Below are 16,909 nucleotides of genomic sequence, written 5' to 3'. Positions count from 1 at the left end.
ATTTTGTTCATTTGATACATGGACATTAAATTACATATAATATAATATCACATACAAAATTTGTAAAATAAAAAAAAAATACCACATTGATTTGAACCAGGTTGATACAAAAAATACTTTAGTTTAGTTCGCTATTCTAAGTAGTTTAGTTCACAAAAATGGAATTTAACAGTAAAACACAAATACATTAACTAATAAGTAGGTGATGGCTCTTAAGTTCCTTAATTATTGCAATTATTTTCTTTGCTATGGAAGGCCTATTAAAATATAATTTTAACAGTATTATGAATAAAAAAATATAAATTGGTAAAAATAATCAATGAATAATTATTCAGTAGAATCAGTTTTGCTGACTGGATATGGCTCAGGAACGACAATGTGTCCACTATCGACAATTACTATATTATCAACTGGTTTGTCTCTGGAATCAGTTTCTGCCGATTCAGCTGCTCTAATTGTTTTCTGAAAATCGTTAAATTTATTATTGTTTCATGATAAATATATTTTATTAATTTTTATATTTACCATTCCTTTGATTATTTTTCCAAATACAACATGGCGACCATCCAACCAGGAAGTTTGTTTAGTGGTAATAAAAAATTGAGATCCATTGGTATCTTTTCCAGCATTGGCCATAGACAACCAACCAGCACCATAATGTTTCAGTTTGAAGTTTTCATCTGCAAACTTTTCTCCATAGATACTACGACCCCCTGTGCCATCGCCTTTTGTAAAATCACCTCCTTGAATCATGAAGTCTTTGATAACTCTGTGGAATTTACTGCCCTTATATCCTTCACCCTCTGGTTTTTTTGCTAGTTCAATGAAATTCTGTGCAGTCTTAGGAACAGTTCCACTAAATACTCCAATTTCCACACGTTCAGGTTCATTTGAACCTACTTGAATGTCAAACCACACCTAATAAAAGATAAACATTCATAATTATTAAGTGTTGTGTGTACATAAGTTCATTGACGTGTCCAGTTCAACTTACAATGTCAGTGACCTTAGGTCCTTTCTTTTGCGAGTCTTCTGATGCTTGGCTGTACATCACAACAACAATTGTGAAAACCACTACCGGTAATATAGCCCATTTTAAAAACGTCATGATTTTATAAGTAGATATCATACAATTATTATAAAAAAAAAATAATAGGTACTAAAACTAAATAAGAACTAGTAAGTAGTGACAGTACTATAGTAGTGTAGGAGCAAAAATAACACGAGTGCACAACAGCACAACTAAGATAGTCGGATTAACCACTAACCAGTAAACTACACTATATAGTATATACTATACAGTACGCTACTATTGAACAATAATGGTGGGAAGTGAAGACGTGTAGATGTGGACAAAAAAACACAATGTACCAACGATAAAAATGTAAAATTTGTTATCAATTTTGTCGTATTATTGGGAAAATAATCGATAGTTTATTATTTTCGAAAACAATTTATTCGAATGTCACTCTTTCGTAAATCCATGGTTAAATGTTAATTATTTTACACTTAATATCGAAATAATTATTAATCGTTTACATTATGTCATTTTGACGTACAGAAATAAAAAAAAAAATCATTCGTTTGTCTCATTCATTCATTGAATTTTAACTCACGATATAATGTATGCGTGCAGTGCAGTGTGGTCAGATTTCGAAATTGTAAGAACCGTACAGTCTTATCAAAATGTTCGTTTTTATTTTTTCAAATATCGTACATTAAAATGACAAGCAAAATAATTCATATCACTAATATATATTAAAATCTAAGAAAGTGTTATAATAATAAATAATAATTAAAACAAGATTATTAATATACGCAACAAAACAAATTTAAATTAATTATGTCTTTAGTTTCTGTGTCCTAGTCAAGAAATGATACACTTATTTATGAAATCATGCGATACGATTGGCTGTGAACGGTGCAACAAAACTGTTAATCACTTGTACCGATCTGGAACTTCAAGTTAATATGTAATTAGTACGTTAATACTTCGGTCATATAAATATTTTATAAATATTAGGTATTTTTAATGTGTGCAAAATATTAGTAGTATGATATTGGTACCGTTTTAATTTTTATAATCTCACGTCTTAATTAGTTTTTAACTATTTCAAGCATTTTAGTTCAAGACGTTCAAATCTAAATTATATAAAAATTAAAATGCACTACGAACCGATAACATGGCGCGTCGGCGAATGTATAAATGTTGTATGCTTGTAAAATTAAAAATACATTTTAGATTCTAAAAATCTAAACTTATATTTTAAAATTTAAAAATTTAAGAAATATTAGAATCAAATGAATGAACTACACAAAAAAAATGTAGTTTTATATTCTCGAAAATTTCGGAAGAACGTTTATACAAAAATAATCAAATATATTTAGGTTCAACATAATATTACAAATGTAATCGATTTTGAATGTAACACGGCGAATTGGATATGCAATATCGATACATACGACCAGCTATTTTCACAATAATATTATTACATTAAGGTATAAAACTTAATAAAGAATTATTCAAAAATTAAAAAAAGTACACTTTGAGCAGCAGAAAACTGATTTCAAAAACTATATTTTATAATAAAAATTGTATATACTACAGTATGTATATATCTAGTAATCCATTTAACCTTAACATAATACACTCATTATTTCAATTTTCAAAATCTATTAGTATTTTTTATATCATATATTGCAAAATTAAAAATACGTAATATGTGTTTAAGTATTTTCAATGGAGAAAATTTGTTATAAATAATATTTTATCAATAAAACATATAACTAAAGTTGAAAACTTCCTCTTTTTTTGGTTAAAACTTTAAAATAATATATCTAGATACTAGTGGATAAATATTAAGTACCTGTTATATACTATTTTATCAAAAATTATAAAACAAGTTATAAATTAATATTGGTGTTGTATTTTAATCTTATAACTTAAAAAACGATTAAATTTTCATATTGATTTATAAATCATAATATGATTTCACTATGACGCTTTGGATTTTAGTTTTTGAATTATATTTCAGTGGTGTTTATAAACATGATAAACTGGATATTATAGAAATGATCACTTCATTATATATATGCATTTATAATAACTTATAAATACATATTTAAAAATTGTTTTTCTTTATTTTCAATTAACAATTTATACCCATTGAGCACAATAAATATAAGTATGTGGTAAAGGAAAGAATACAAACATATTTAGTTATAAAACATGTTGTGATAATAATTAATATATATTTACAGTTTTTTAAAATATATTTAAAATTTATATCCTAAGAGAACAAAGCATGATGAAAGTAAATTAATATAAAATATAATGATCAAACTGATTAATGAAGCAACTTACCTTTTGTTTTTATTTAATCATTTTTTTTTCACATATTTTTTAATCGTTCTCAGAGAATTGAAATTGTTAGTGTAGGTAGTTTAAATATGACAAAATAAGATGTCAAGAAAGTTTGGAGTAGAATCTTTTATAAAAATTACATTATTCATCATATAGTTTTAATTTTTAGATCTGTGTGGACGTATTGTACATTAGAGATACAATACTGATGATAGTTCATTACTGGTTTTATAAATGATAGCATTTTGGAAAGTTTGAATTTTGTTAACAGTTGATTTCTTAGAATTACTCTAGATTTAAAGGTTGTAAAACCAACAAATGGGTTTAAAGATTTATAGGTGTATTAGACTTTTATATTAACTCGGTGTGTTTTTAGTTGAAATTATTTATTTTAATCATACACAGTGATGTGTGATATGTTTATAAGAAGTATTCTATATTTAACTTAATGTATCATAGCTAGAATCACTTAATTATAAAAATCAATTCATTTTATAGCTAATTGATGAAATTGTAACATATAGCTAACTAATGCAAGTATTTAAAAATTTTAAATATTTTTTTATATTTTGATTGTTAAAATATTTTAAGCAGTAAACTTAAAATAATATAATCTTAAATAGTTAAATTTAACATATTTAACAATGATTATTTACCTTAAATATTGTGGTAATAACATAATATGATTTAATTTAAGCAGTAATTATTAATTATTTGATAATGAACTTACGGATGATTATATTGCTTTTATGTTGATTGTTAATATATTTTTAAGTAGCATACATATCTAATTAGTGGAATAAAGTTAGTTGTAGTAAAATTGCAAACATAAATATTTTTAAAATACCACTTAATAATAGCATACAATTAATTTGTGTTTCTTAATATATATATATATATATAACTATAACTACATATCGTTAACCATTTAGTTATATAATAATATAATTTGTTAATACAATAATTTATTTTTTTTATTAATTATCATTAATATTAATTATCAGTGAAATGGTAGTAACACGCGTATAATGATTGTAATATGCTTAATAATTAAATTCTATTGTTATATAGTTTTAATATTGTTATATTAATGCAACATAGAGAAGTATAAAAAGATAGTAGAAAGAAAAAAAATTTAAATTTATTATAAAAATAATTATTTATATGAAATTCAAAGATTAGAGAGTTATAAATCGTAATAATTATAAATATATTTATGAAAAAAAAATGTACCGAAATAATTTAACTCACAGTTACTAGTTTAATGTAGAAGTTTGATTCAAGCTATTTCATTAATATTTATAAATGCACATATTTGCGTGGAAGTATCTATATCTGATTAAAGCTAAATGACGTTATTAAATTTAGAATTGGGGGCAAAAGTGTATGTTAGTGTACGTAAATATGATGCATAATCATTTTATAACAAGTTTCTTATTTTTGTTTTGGTTTAAAATACATAGTACATTTTATAAATATACATCTTAATAGTATTGTTATTCGAAGTTTATATCATTTACATATTATTATAACAAATAGTACCTATATTTAGTTTATATGTCATACGCATTATACATACAGAGCGATTCATTTTTAATAAGGTACTTAAATCTAAATTAAAAACAATTATGATCATTTTAATATTTCTTGAAAATTAAATATTCTATAATAAGATAGTTGTATTTTAAAATAAAAAATAAATATGTATCATATATTACTTAAATAATTTAATTAAGGTATTTTAATTGCAAGAATAAAGGCATTTAAATTATTACATTTTTCTAATTTTCGGTGTAAGAGTTTAAACCAGTTAATTTAATAATGCAGTTCATTTTTTTAACATTTGAATATATTGCAATACATTTTGATAAATTTACTAACACTTTCAAATTGTGAAACAATATTTTTTTCTAGCTTTTGAATCTATGGTTATTTAATTCGTATGTAACTAAGTATTTATTATACATACATACATATATATATATATATAGGACCAAAATATAATTTTAATTATATATCTTATAATTTTAATTCCATCAAATTTATAGGCTAGGTTAGTGTTATTTTTGTTATCAAGAAAAAAATTACTTATATCATAAATTACCTATATTTTTTAAAACCAATTGAGTTAGTTAAGTCAATTTTTATTTAATCGTTCAACTATTGTTTATTTTATACATTTTGTATAAGTAAAAGTTAATTAAATGCTGACATTTTAGTTGTATGAAAAATATTGTTTGCTCTAATTATTTATGTTATTAAAAAATAAATTAATGCTATCACAATACTGGTTTTAGGTTCATTGACCTGCATTTTTGTTAGCTGCAATAAATTAATGCATATAAATAATGTTATCTGAATTAGATTTCTACTTAGATTTGCACGTTTATCAATTAATTGTATTTATCTTATGTATTTAGTATTTATTCTTATGTACCTACATTATTTACGTCTAATATTTCTTTTCAAACCATATTCAATATTTTGACATTCGTTCATAATCCACCGAACAAGCATTTCATTCAAAACACTTCTGACCATTATTTATGTATTTCTCTGGGTTCTATACAAATAAGGTTAGTATAAAAATTCGCATAAACATGATTTATGTATGTTTAATTTATTTGATATTGTTCTTATAAAATATATCTGTTCTCAAATTCAAAAAAAATAAAAATGTTAAATTTCAAATTATAAATCGTTTATAAAGGTATTTAAAGATATTCCAGCCGTTCCAGGGTTATGTTAAGCTGTTATCTACTATTAATTGGCAATTAAAATTAAATTTTATATTTATTCAGAAGTTTTTAATCAGTAATTTAATTTTGAAAAATAAAGTGTTTTTTCCGCTATAATCGTTTTTTAATTTTATGTTGTTCACAATTTCAAGGAAAATAAGTGGGTATGATACCATGCAATCAAAAAGTGTTTGCAAAATCATTCAAACCTTTTGCTCTATTTAGGTCATCAAAATACTTTATTCGAATACAATACAATTACATTACACAATATAGATAATTTATATTATTATAGTTATAACTAATGTCCGCAATACGTTCTGTTTATACCTCCTATATGATTTGATAATCAATCGTAACATTCAAATTACCTTTATACAGTTCCACGTTTAAAACAAAATATCATAATAAAAATGTACACATACGTTTTCAATTTTAACGACGGTATGATTTGTGATTTCATCAGTACGCTGTTTTTATCCTATAGAGGTGCAATTTTTTCGTATTTCACACTCTGCAGGTGCCCATCAATAAAATCGGCGAAAGCCTACGACTTAAAACCTGCACAGATTCTAAACATAAAATATATATTGTGTCCAGACACCTAATCGAAATCGTAATGACCGTAAATCGATATCTGCAGTGACACAATAATAGCGTCGGACCGTTTAGACGCGACGACGAATCGCGTGCGTGTGCGTACTGTGTACATATTGTCGCTGTGTGTGTAGGTACCTACAGGATGAAAACGTCACTGCAGTTGCTGGCGTTGCTAGCCGCGCAATCGTGTCCCGGGACCTCTGGCGCGCGGATACTGGCGGTCGAACCCCACGGCAGCAAGAGCCACTGGCAGTACATGAAGTCCATCCTGGACCTGCTGACCGCCCGGCACCAGGTGACGGTCATCACGCCGCTGCCGGCCGGCGACCGGGAGAACTACACGGAAATCGACGCGTCGCAGGTGTTCCCCGTCTACCCGGTGACGGACGCGGTGCACATGGTGGAGCGGTTCGGGTCGGTGGTGGACATGCTGCCGCCGGTGCCGGAGCGCAGCCTGGAGCGCGACATGTGCGACGCGTTCTACGACTTCGGCCCGGTCAGGGACCTGTTGCGCCGCGGCCCGGGCGGCCGCCCGTACGACGTGGTCCTGCTGGAGCCGCTCTGCTCGCCGTGCCTGTCCTATCTGGCGCACAGGCTGCGCGTGCCCGAGGTGTACGCCATCCCGTCGGCCATGATCACGCCCATGGAGCGGCCGATATTCGGCACCGAGCCCAGCCCGTCGTACGTGCCCAACCTGCTGTACAACGGCGCGTCCATGGACGGTTTCGCGCAGCGGTTGGCCAACGTGGCGCTGTTCGCGTACGTCAAGATCGTGCCGTGGCTGACCAACGTCCGCATGGCGTACCGCGAACCGAGGCGGTACGACGCGGCCGCGGTCCGGCACAAGCCGTCGTTGGTGTTCATCAACACGCATTTCATCACCGAATCGCCGCGGCCGTTTCCGGTCAACATGATACAGATCGGCGGCATCCACCTGCGACCTCCCGGAGCGTTGCCGGACGTGAGTAACGTCTATAATACGTGTATATAATATTACATTATATCCTCGGCAAGGCTGTATCCGGAAATTTTTTTTCGGAGGGGGTCCAAAACCTGTATAATTTATAATATTATCGTAAGTAAATATATATTAATTACTGAATTTATAGGTTTTGACGTTTGGTCGAAAATAAAGTATACGAATTAAAACGATGTTAAAAAAATCATTAACGTATAACAATACACATAGGTAATATTTGAAATAATATACTCGTACCTATAACGCACCAGCTCTGAAAGTTTAGTTGTAATTTAATAGTACATTTTTGTTATCCCGTTTACTCGTTATGACGAAATTAATAAAACAAGGATCACTTGTGGACCCCCTCTCAGACACGGCCTTTTATACTAGCACTGTGTACGCATGCTTTCACAGTTCAAATCGTATATTGCCGCGGATTGCGGATGGCGTTCTGTTTTTACGGTTATACGCGTGCATGACATATGTGTCTTTTTTTGTGACGTCCTGTAAAGCGCGCGTCATAAAGAAATCGTGATAAATTGACAATTGCATTTGACACGCGGCTCAATTAAGTTTGATGAGATTTGGGAACGTCATATGGTATCTGATGCTATATTTGTATAAACACGTGCTAAGTCATCAGTCGTGACACCAGTGATCCAACAACGGGGAGGGGTCAGGACCCCTCTCTTTTGAACCGTGTCGTATCTTTCTGAAATACCGTAATTTTATTGTTCTTACAACAGTATACACACTATACAAACATTTATTTTATACATTTAATTATCGTTCAATTTCACCATATAATTACAATATTAACATTAATCAAACATTAAAATAATAATTACATTTACTTGCTACTTTAAAATAATTATACTTTTCAGCTTCCCTTTAAAAAAATCTTGGTTGCCCCACTGGTCGTGACAAATAGTATTGGATATGTATGGCGTACAATGTTCAAATGAAAATGTTTACAACGATAAAACAATAGTCATGAATGACTCATGATTAACGATATCAAACTTAATGAACATTAAAATGAACGTGACCCATTTCGCCCAAATTTTGTAATTGTAAGATTTCCGTGGGCAGGACCCGTTTGGACTAATTTTTCTAAAACACAGCTCGTTTGGACCAATTTTAAAGACCCGTTTGGACTAAAAAATATTACTTTTATACAACTCGTTTGGACCAGCATTTTCCTTCCCATTTTATTTTTAACAGGCTTAGGACTGTCTTTGGCATGGTTAAAAATGCTGTTTCTTATTTTTATTTTTATTATTGTTTTTTTTTTTTATAATAATATCAAATATGTATGATTACTTCGTTTTAAAGATAAAAATATTAAAAAATAAATAGGTACATTAGGTACAATATAAAATTTGTCAAATTATTATTTTTTTAAATACGAGTGGACTAAATTACGAAAATATATTTTTTATGAACTATTTAAATTTTAAATTCGAGCTGCTTGAAACATTTGTCCAATAATCTTCAAATACGTCAATTGAGATATCTCACTATTTTTATATTGTGCCCATCGTGCATGTAGTATGTTGTGTTTTTTAAGTGTATCATTTCTTTGAACATTCATTTTATTATTTGAAATTGATGATATTTTCAGCATAGTTTGAACTTGGAAATCTTTAAGAACGTCAATTACTTGGAAAATGTTTGGATGGGGTGTATAAAATTGTGAATTATAATGAGAGTGAAACGATTCAGGACCATTTGTTGTACGTGGTGAATCGGAAGGTTCTACTGCCCAAATAGAAGGATTAAAATCTGCATCTTCTGATACGTAATAATTTAAAACATAGTCAGCAAAGTGAGTAACGTGTTCGATATTGGGAGCAATAGACATCAATTGAGCATACCCATCTCCAACTTCAGATGGTGGTAAAAAAGCTAACCTATAAAAATATCTCAACCAATTTCCAACTTCTGAGTTTTCTTCTTTGTATTTACTATGTAAATAATAATGTTTTTGAATTTTGCGATAAAAACTTTGGCTTAAATGAAAAAAGCAGCACACAATTTTACAATTAGGAAATGTATTTAAAACAGCACAATGTGCAGGTTTTTCGAAATCTGCATGGAAATTTTTCATATCTAGTTTTTTGCCAGTTAAATGTTTACATAATAATTTTATTTCATTCCACATATATTGGTACATTTCCAAGTTTTTGAATGGGAGTAAACAATAAATTACAGGAATGTAAAATTTATTTACATACACATGAATTGTATACAGCTGGAAAAAAAATTTAGGTGCATAACGAAAAGTACCATCTCCAAAAACATGTGTGCTATCACACAAAAGATTTAGATTTGCTTTGCAGGTGAATAAAATTAAATTTTTATCCGAAGAAATATGACAAAATTTTTCATCGTTAAATTTTGTTATATTGTCTCCTTCTGCCGAAAGTATATCAATTGTATCTTCTAATGTTTGTGGTAACGTCGGAAATAATTTTTTACGGGCACAATATAATGATTTACGCACTAACCTTAAATTAGAATATTCAATATCTGTATCAAATCCACTTTGACGTATTTCTTTTAAAATAATTTTGTTTGGTTTGGTATGCAGGTCTTCTGTCCCCTTTCTTTTTACAGCTGTTCTAATGATGTCCAATTTGATCGAATTATCTTTTAGAGGAGGATGATTGTGAGGAAAATTTTTGGTTTCAATTATTTCATTTAGCTTATCATTAACGATAATAGTCACGTTGCACGAACGATTTGTACACCGAAAACGAATATTACTATTCATTAAAATATTACATTTACTGAGTTTAAAATTATCAACAGTTATACACGTATTACCTCGTTTTGTTTGAAAAACATTTTCGATTTGGATATCCATTTTAACTACAGTACTACACGAATATTAAGAGTGCACTAACCAAAATTGAAAATACTAATACTAACTTAGTATGGTATAAGCTATAGAAACAGAGCCTCGATGTCACCATTGTGCATACGTAGAACATAGTGTTTTAAATTTTTGATAATAATGTATAGCCGAATAACCGCAATATTGCCAATTAGTATTATCGCACTGGCCGATAAGACCGTTTTGTAATAGATATCTATTATATATTTGTATATATATTGTATATTTGTATTATACGTATGTATAATATAACTGTGGGTTTTTGGTCAGTTATCAATTATAAATAATTTTGTTCTGTACATAATCTAGAAATTACAAATTAGTTTACACAGTTTAACTGAACATATTATTACTCCGATGATGGCGTGTTTTAATCACCGATACGGTGCGTATGAACTTAACCATTGTAAAATAAAAGCGCAAGCGTACGATACGCGTCCATGTGAAACGAGCATAATCGGGCTTTCTAGTAATTAATTAGAAGTCTTTATCTTAAATTTACTAAAAAAAAAATTGGCCCAAGTGGGTTCACAAAATCCTGGTCCAAACGGGTTGCATTTTTATTAGTGACCTAAACGTCCCTGGCCCAAACGTGCCTCGCCCGATTTCCGTATTATAAATTGTATAAATAATATGGCCGTTTTTTTTAAAAAGTAAACGAGATTTTATGTCAGAATGCCCTATTGATGATAAAGTTATTAAATATTGTGATTATTTAATAAACAATCATATTTCTGACTTTCTGAGGATAGTACATTTAATCCTAGTCTATGGGGATATAATACAGCGAGTATACTGCTTACGACGAATACGTGTGAGTCTCCTCGGGATGTTATCTGGGTAACGCTAAATGATACTTAAATATAATGTAAAATACTTGACTGAACCATTATTGCCAATTTAATTTTTAATTGGTATAAACTAATCTGGACGAAACGGGAATCTTACAATTACAAAATTTGGGCGAAACGGGTACGGTTATTTTTGGGCGAAATAGGTCCCATCCATTGGCGACGATGCGGAAGTAATGCGAAAGCAGTCCCCACAGCGTCGTCGATTAAAACCGAAAAAAAGATCCCGCCCATTAAAATGCATATTGAATGCGTTTTTTTTTTAAATTTAAATTTAAAAACCACTTGCTAACGGTACGTCGCGCATGACACATTTAATTGTGGTGCTCTGTCTTACTATAAACTTAAGGTCTTTAATTTTTAACGGAATTATATAAATTTTATACCAATCGATGCAATTTTCAATTTCCATCAACTCAGTTCTACAATTAATTACTGCATTCAACCAACCACTTCAAAAATACGAGAAAGCAACAAATCGTAAATATTAAATATAAAATTATAAATTATAATAATTACCTAATTACCGGAATCCTTGGCGCCGTAAATATAGTGACTTTAGGACTCTGATAAGAAAGCGTCATTATGTCAACCCACCAAAAAGTTTCTTCAATTAAAATCAAAAATAACCAAATCGTTAAAACAACAAACAAACGACCACTATCTACTTCGTCTACACCTCCGGACTCTCCAACAACAATTAACATAAATAAGTCTACACAATTTATCACACTTAATCGTTATTCTATTCTCGCCACAACTGAAAATGAACCGGCCGCCTTTGATAATCACGTTATCGAAAATGTAGCAACAACTTCCTATCAGGATAAAATAGATACTTCTACATATACACTAAAGAACAATGAACAATATGCTACCTTCCGTTTTCAAAACCTACATAAACAAACCTGTGGAATTCTATATCCTTAAACAATTCTAATATAAATATAGTTGCTGCATACTGTCCACCTCAACATAATATAACTCAAAATTAATTAGAGCAATTTATAAACGCCTTTAGCCCAAAATATATCATTGGTGGTTACATAAACACCAAAAATACTCAATGGGTTTGTCGCGCTTCTAACCCTCGAGGGAACATCTCAACTCACTAGCTCACTCTATAGACTGCTAAATCTATGCCCTTCCTTCTCCTACATATTGTCCTATCTCTCTTAAAACAAATTTTTCTCTGCACATCAGATCCTTAATTACTGAAAAACGACGTACCCAAACTATATGGCAAACAACGAGATATCCATCATATAAAAGCCATTACAACAATTTATTAAATAAACTGAAAAAACTCCTGGCCAAAATCAGATCAAAAAAATTTGCACAACACGCCTCGCAGCCCTGTTCTCTTAAGACAATTCGGTATGGATAAACACTAAGAAAATCCTCCAAACTCAACTTCCAGTTTTTTCGTCAAGGAAACCAGACGGCTTCTGGGCTATCAAAGACACAGAAAAAGTTAATTTATATTCTCAGCATCTCTCACAGGTCTTTCAATCCCATTATAACACACTGCAACCAAAATTCGAGAAATAAAAAATTCATTAATATCTCCACTTTCTATGATTCTACCGCCCAAGCACATCCGTCCAAGTGAAGTCCAAAAAATTCACAATACATAAAACTTCTCATCACTGCCGAAGTTACTTCCCAGCTACCCAAAAAGACTCTTCTTCTTCTAACACACATATTCAACTCTATGATAAGAACTACATACTTTCCCACCCATTGGAAATTCTCCATTATTATCATGATTTTCAAATCTGGGAAACCTTCAGATTCCTCAAACTCCTATAGACCCATCAGACTCTTACCATTTCTCTCCGAAATTTTTTAAAACTTATTCTCAAACGCATACTAGTATATTACCGATAATAGAATCTTAACTACCACATCACCAATTCAATTAATAGTTTCGTAGTATATTATTGATATTATTTCTTATTGCAGTGTCAATGTACATGCATAAGTAATTTATGATAAATATATTCTTAATGGTACTAATTTAACCTTTAAGTTATGTATACGTAAAATCGGCCAATTATATATTGTTAAAACAGGATTGTATTTTTTTCTCTATTTATTAGAGCTCACAACCAAGTTTCTAACCCTGTGTGGCTGTGCCTTGAGCACCAAAGGTCCATTCAATCTTGTCTGACACGTAAAACTGTATTCTCAAGTATCTTTCTTTTGAACAATTCATTTTTATTTTTCAATACTTACATTAATAGGATTAGTTGTAGATTTAGCCTCCCCTATAGACTCTAAGATTAAAATAATACGCTATAACACGAAAGTAAATACCAGTAAAATGTGTTTAACTAAATCTTGTCGTCTATAATAAGTAATAACGTAAAACTATTGTATAAGTTTAAAGGATTTCCAAAAACAACATAGAAAGTATATTTTTTTTTAACAAAAAACAGTGTGAAGTAAAGTATGGATTCAATGCCACATTTTTATTATACGAGGTAATAGTATTTATTAAATGTATATAAGTTTTCAGCGTATATGTGCATATTTATTGTTTGGTTACGTTTTTTAAAATTCATTTTTTTAAAATATTTTTCGATATTTCAATAGTATAGACAAACTGTTGGATTACTGTTAGTTATTGATAAAAAAAAACTTAAAAAATCGTTCATATAACGTAGTATAAATCACATTACACTGATTTTATGCTATGCAATATGCATATATGATTTTGAAAAAATACAATGCTGCTATTTATTAGTTTTTTTAATTATTTAATTTTTATATTACAGGATATATTAGAATTTATAGAAAATTCACCACATGGAGTAATATACTTTACATTTGGATCCGTGTCGTCTATGTCAACTTTGCCAAAGCACATTAAACAAACATTCATTGAAGCATTTGCACAAGTTCCTCAAAGGGTATTGTGGAAGTATGACGGTGAAATAAACGGATTACCTAAAAATATAATGACAAGAAAATGGTTCCTACAGCGAGATATTCTTCGCAAGTTTCTAAAATATTAATTCATTTTTTAAAACAAATTTTAATTATCATAATTACATTTTAGTTCATCCAAATATAAAGTTATTTATAAGCCATGGTGGAATATCAGGAGTGTACGAAGCCGTAGACGCTGGAGTTCCGGTTCTTGGGTTCCCTCTTTATTATGACCAACCAAGAAATGTGGCTAATTTAGTGAAAGAAGGAATGGCGTTATCAATGGACTTATTAACTGTTAATAAAATTACGTTTTTGGAAAAAATTAACGAGCTAATCAATGATAAAAAGTACGTGCATTTATAAATTAAATAAAACGAATTCCCCTTTGATCTGTACACTATCACTCTAATTACCTACCTACTTAGTTCTATAAGTGACTTATAGTTAAATATTTAATATATATATATTGCTTATATTTTTTTTTCTATAAATGGTTTTACAATAATGAATGTTATATAATAATATTCAGGCGTCCATTCCAATTACCAATAATAAATCCATAACAGATTGTTTTATTTTACCCACTTTAAAATAATAAATAAACATACAGCTTATATTTATTTTAATTTTAATATAAAATAATTTTACTGTTTACAGTTCAAAATGTAGAACATATAGAAAAAACACTGAATGTGTTTATTTAATCAATAAGTACTTAAACTACTTGTTTATTTTATTGACAATGGATATCACCAATACATAAATCATATAATCCAATATTCCAATGAACTAGCTATTATTAAGTTATTTGTTAAAAATTTCAAATGTAAATATTAACCACTATAATTCTGATTGTTTATGGATTACATAAATCATTTTCTTATGATTAAAATATTACTATATGACGTAATATTTCTTAAATGTACCTAAATTAACTATTTCAGTCGTGAATCTTATTTTTAAATATTTTATTTATATGTAGGTAAATACAATTAAATCCCTATTAAATTAATAGTATACACAAATAATTTATAGTTAAATTTTGAATAAGTACCAAGTACCTAGTTTCTAAAAATAACGACACACATTTTTTTTCTGAAAATCTTTATTAACTTAAAGACTATTTATTTAGATTTCAATATTTGATTGAGTATTTAACTTTTATGACCATTTATTATCCTAAGTTGTTTAATAAACAATGATCACAGCTATGATAACATTTCATTTTTATATTTGCACTTAAAATCTTATACCTAATGAATATTTAGTTCATATTTTGTTTGTTATTGGTAAAATTTATATTTTTGAATTTAACTATTTTAAAAACAAAAAATTAATATACTGTTTTTACTTTATAGTTATTCTCACCGAGCAAAAGTTGTTTCAAAACGCTTCAAAGATCGTCCAATTTCGCCATCAGAAATGGTCAATTACTGGTTCGATTATGTTTTACGTCATAACGGAGCTTACCATTTAAATTCTAAAGCTCTTAAATTAACTTGGTACCAATACTTGCTATTAGATATAATCACTGTTGTAGTTACATTACTTATTGTTTTTGCATACTTAACGTATATCCTCTTCCATTGGTTTCAAAACTATACATTAAATTTTCAAGAATTTCACAAAAAATTAATTATTATTAAGAAACAGGTAATTGATAATCATAATATATTAAGAAATAATTAATTAGTGGCTTATAAGTTATAGTTTAAATTGTATTCATACATGTGTAATTTTCCTTGTTTCTTCATTTTATAAACATTCCGAAAATGATGAACATGTAATACGTAAATGGTCTAAAATATATATTTATGTATGTTAGGTTTTATATTTTGGAAAGTTTTGTATGTAAATGACTTTTTTTTAAATATTACGTATTTTTTTTCATAAATTTTATTACTCACAAAGAAGCTATGTACATAAAAGTATACTATGTAGACATTAAATCATATAAACATTTTAATTCACCGAAACAGTTTTAATATACAAGAATAATAAGTGCTTATTAAATGTAAATAGTACCTATAATCAAAACAATAATAGTATCTAATTATTAATAAGTTATACATAATATAATATTGTTGAATTAAAATTTAAAACATTGTAATTTTTTAGTAATTTAAAGTTATTTATGTTGATTTTCTGTTATAATATAACTTATAAAAATAAATATTATGTTTTTAATAATAAAATGTTAGGGTTTAAAATTACCTATAAGATTTTATTAAATACTTGTGTATATATTTCCTTTTAGAGTTAATGGCTGATTATATGGGTACTTGTCATAAATTACTCTTAAAGTACTACCCAATAATTTTACATTTAAGGTTAGATTATGTTTGTATATAGGTTCCTATTACAGTAATTTATATTATATAGTTTTCTCATTTTATGTTAAACAACTAAAAAAAAATATTTCACCATCTCATTTTTTTTTATACCAAAACTTTTATCTTTTAAGCACTAATTGTCAATTTATTTTTAATTTTTATAAAATTTGTATTCTAATACCTTATTAATATGAAAGTAATGTAATATATTTGTATAGTTTAGTAA

General features: G+C 28.7%; 2 protein-coding genes across 2 annotated transcripts; one reads left to right on the top strand and one right to left on the bottom strand.

Moving 5' to 3' along the window:
• Positions 1-48: 48 nt before the first annotated feature.
• Positions 49-1,318, bottom strand: LOC112594971 (peptidyl-prolyl cis-trans isomerase 5). Its single transcript, XM_025340019.1, has 3 exons — positions 995-1,318; positions 526-918; positions 49-462 (listed from the first exon to the last, which is right to left on the bottom strand). The coding sequence occupies exons 1-3, from the start codon at positions 1,127-1,129 to the stop codon at positions 328-330; spliced, it is 663 nt and encodes a 220-aa protein (XP_025195804.1). The 5' UTR covers positions 1,130-1,318; the 3' UTR covers positions 49-327.
• Positions 1,319-5,868: 4,550 nt separating this feature from the next.
• On the top strand, positions 5,869-16,613 carry LOC112594930 (UDP-glucuronosyltransferase 2C1-like). Its single transcript, XM_025339949.1, has 6 exons — positions 5,869-5,940; positions 6,834-7,663; positions 14,194-14,413; positions 14,478-14,697; positions 15,709-16,003; positions 16,608-16,613. The coding sequence occupies exons 2-6, from the start codon at positions 6,845-6,847 to the stop codon at positions 16,611-16,613; spliced, it is 1,560 nt and encodes a 519-aa protein (XP_025195734.1). The 5' UTR covers positions 5,869-5,940; positions 6,834-6,844.
• The last annotated feature ends 296 nt before the right edge of the window (positions 16,614-16,909 follow it).

The sequence above is a fragment of the Melanaphis sacchari genome, unplaced genomic scaffold (genome assembly GCF_002803265.2).
Source record: "Melanaphis sacchari strain LSU unplaced genomic scaffold, SCAv2.0 Contig24_pilon_pilon, whole genome shotgun sequence".
NCBI lineage: Eukaryota > Metazoa > Arthropoda > Insecta > Hemiptera > Aphididae > Melanaphis > Melanaphis sacchari.
This window is presented reverse-complemented; position numbering and strand designations above follow the sequence as displayed.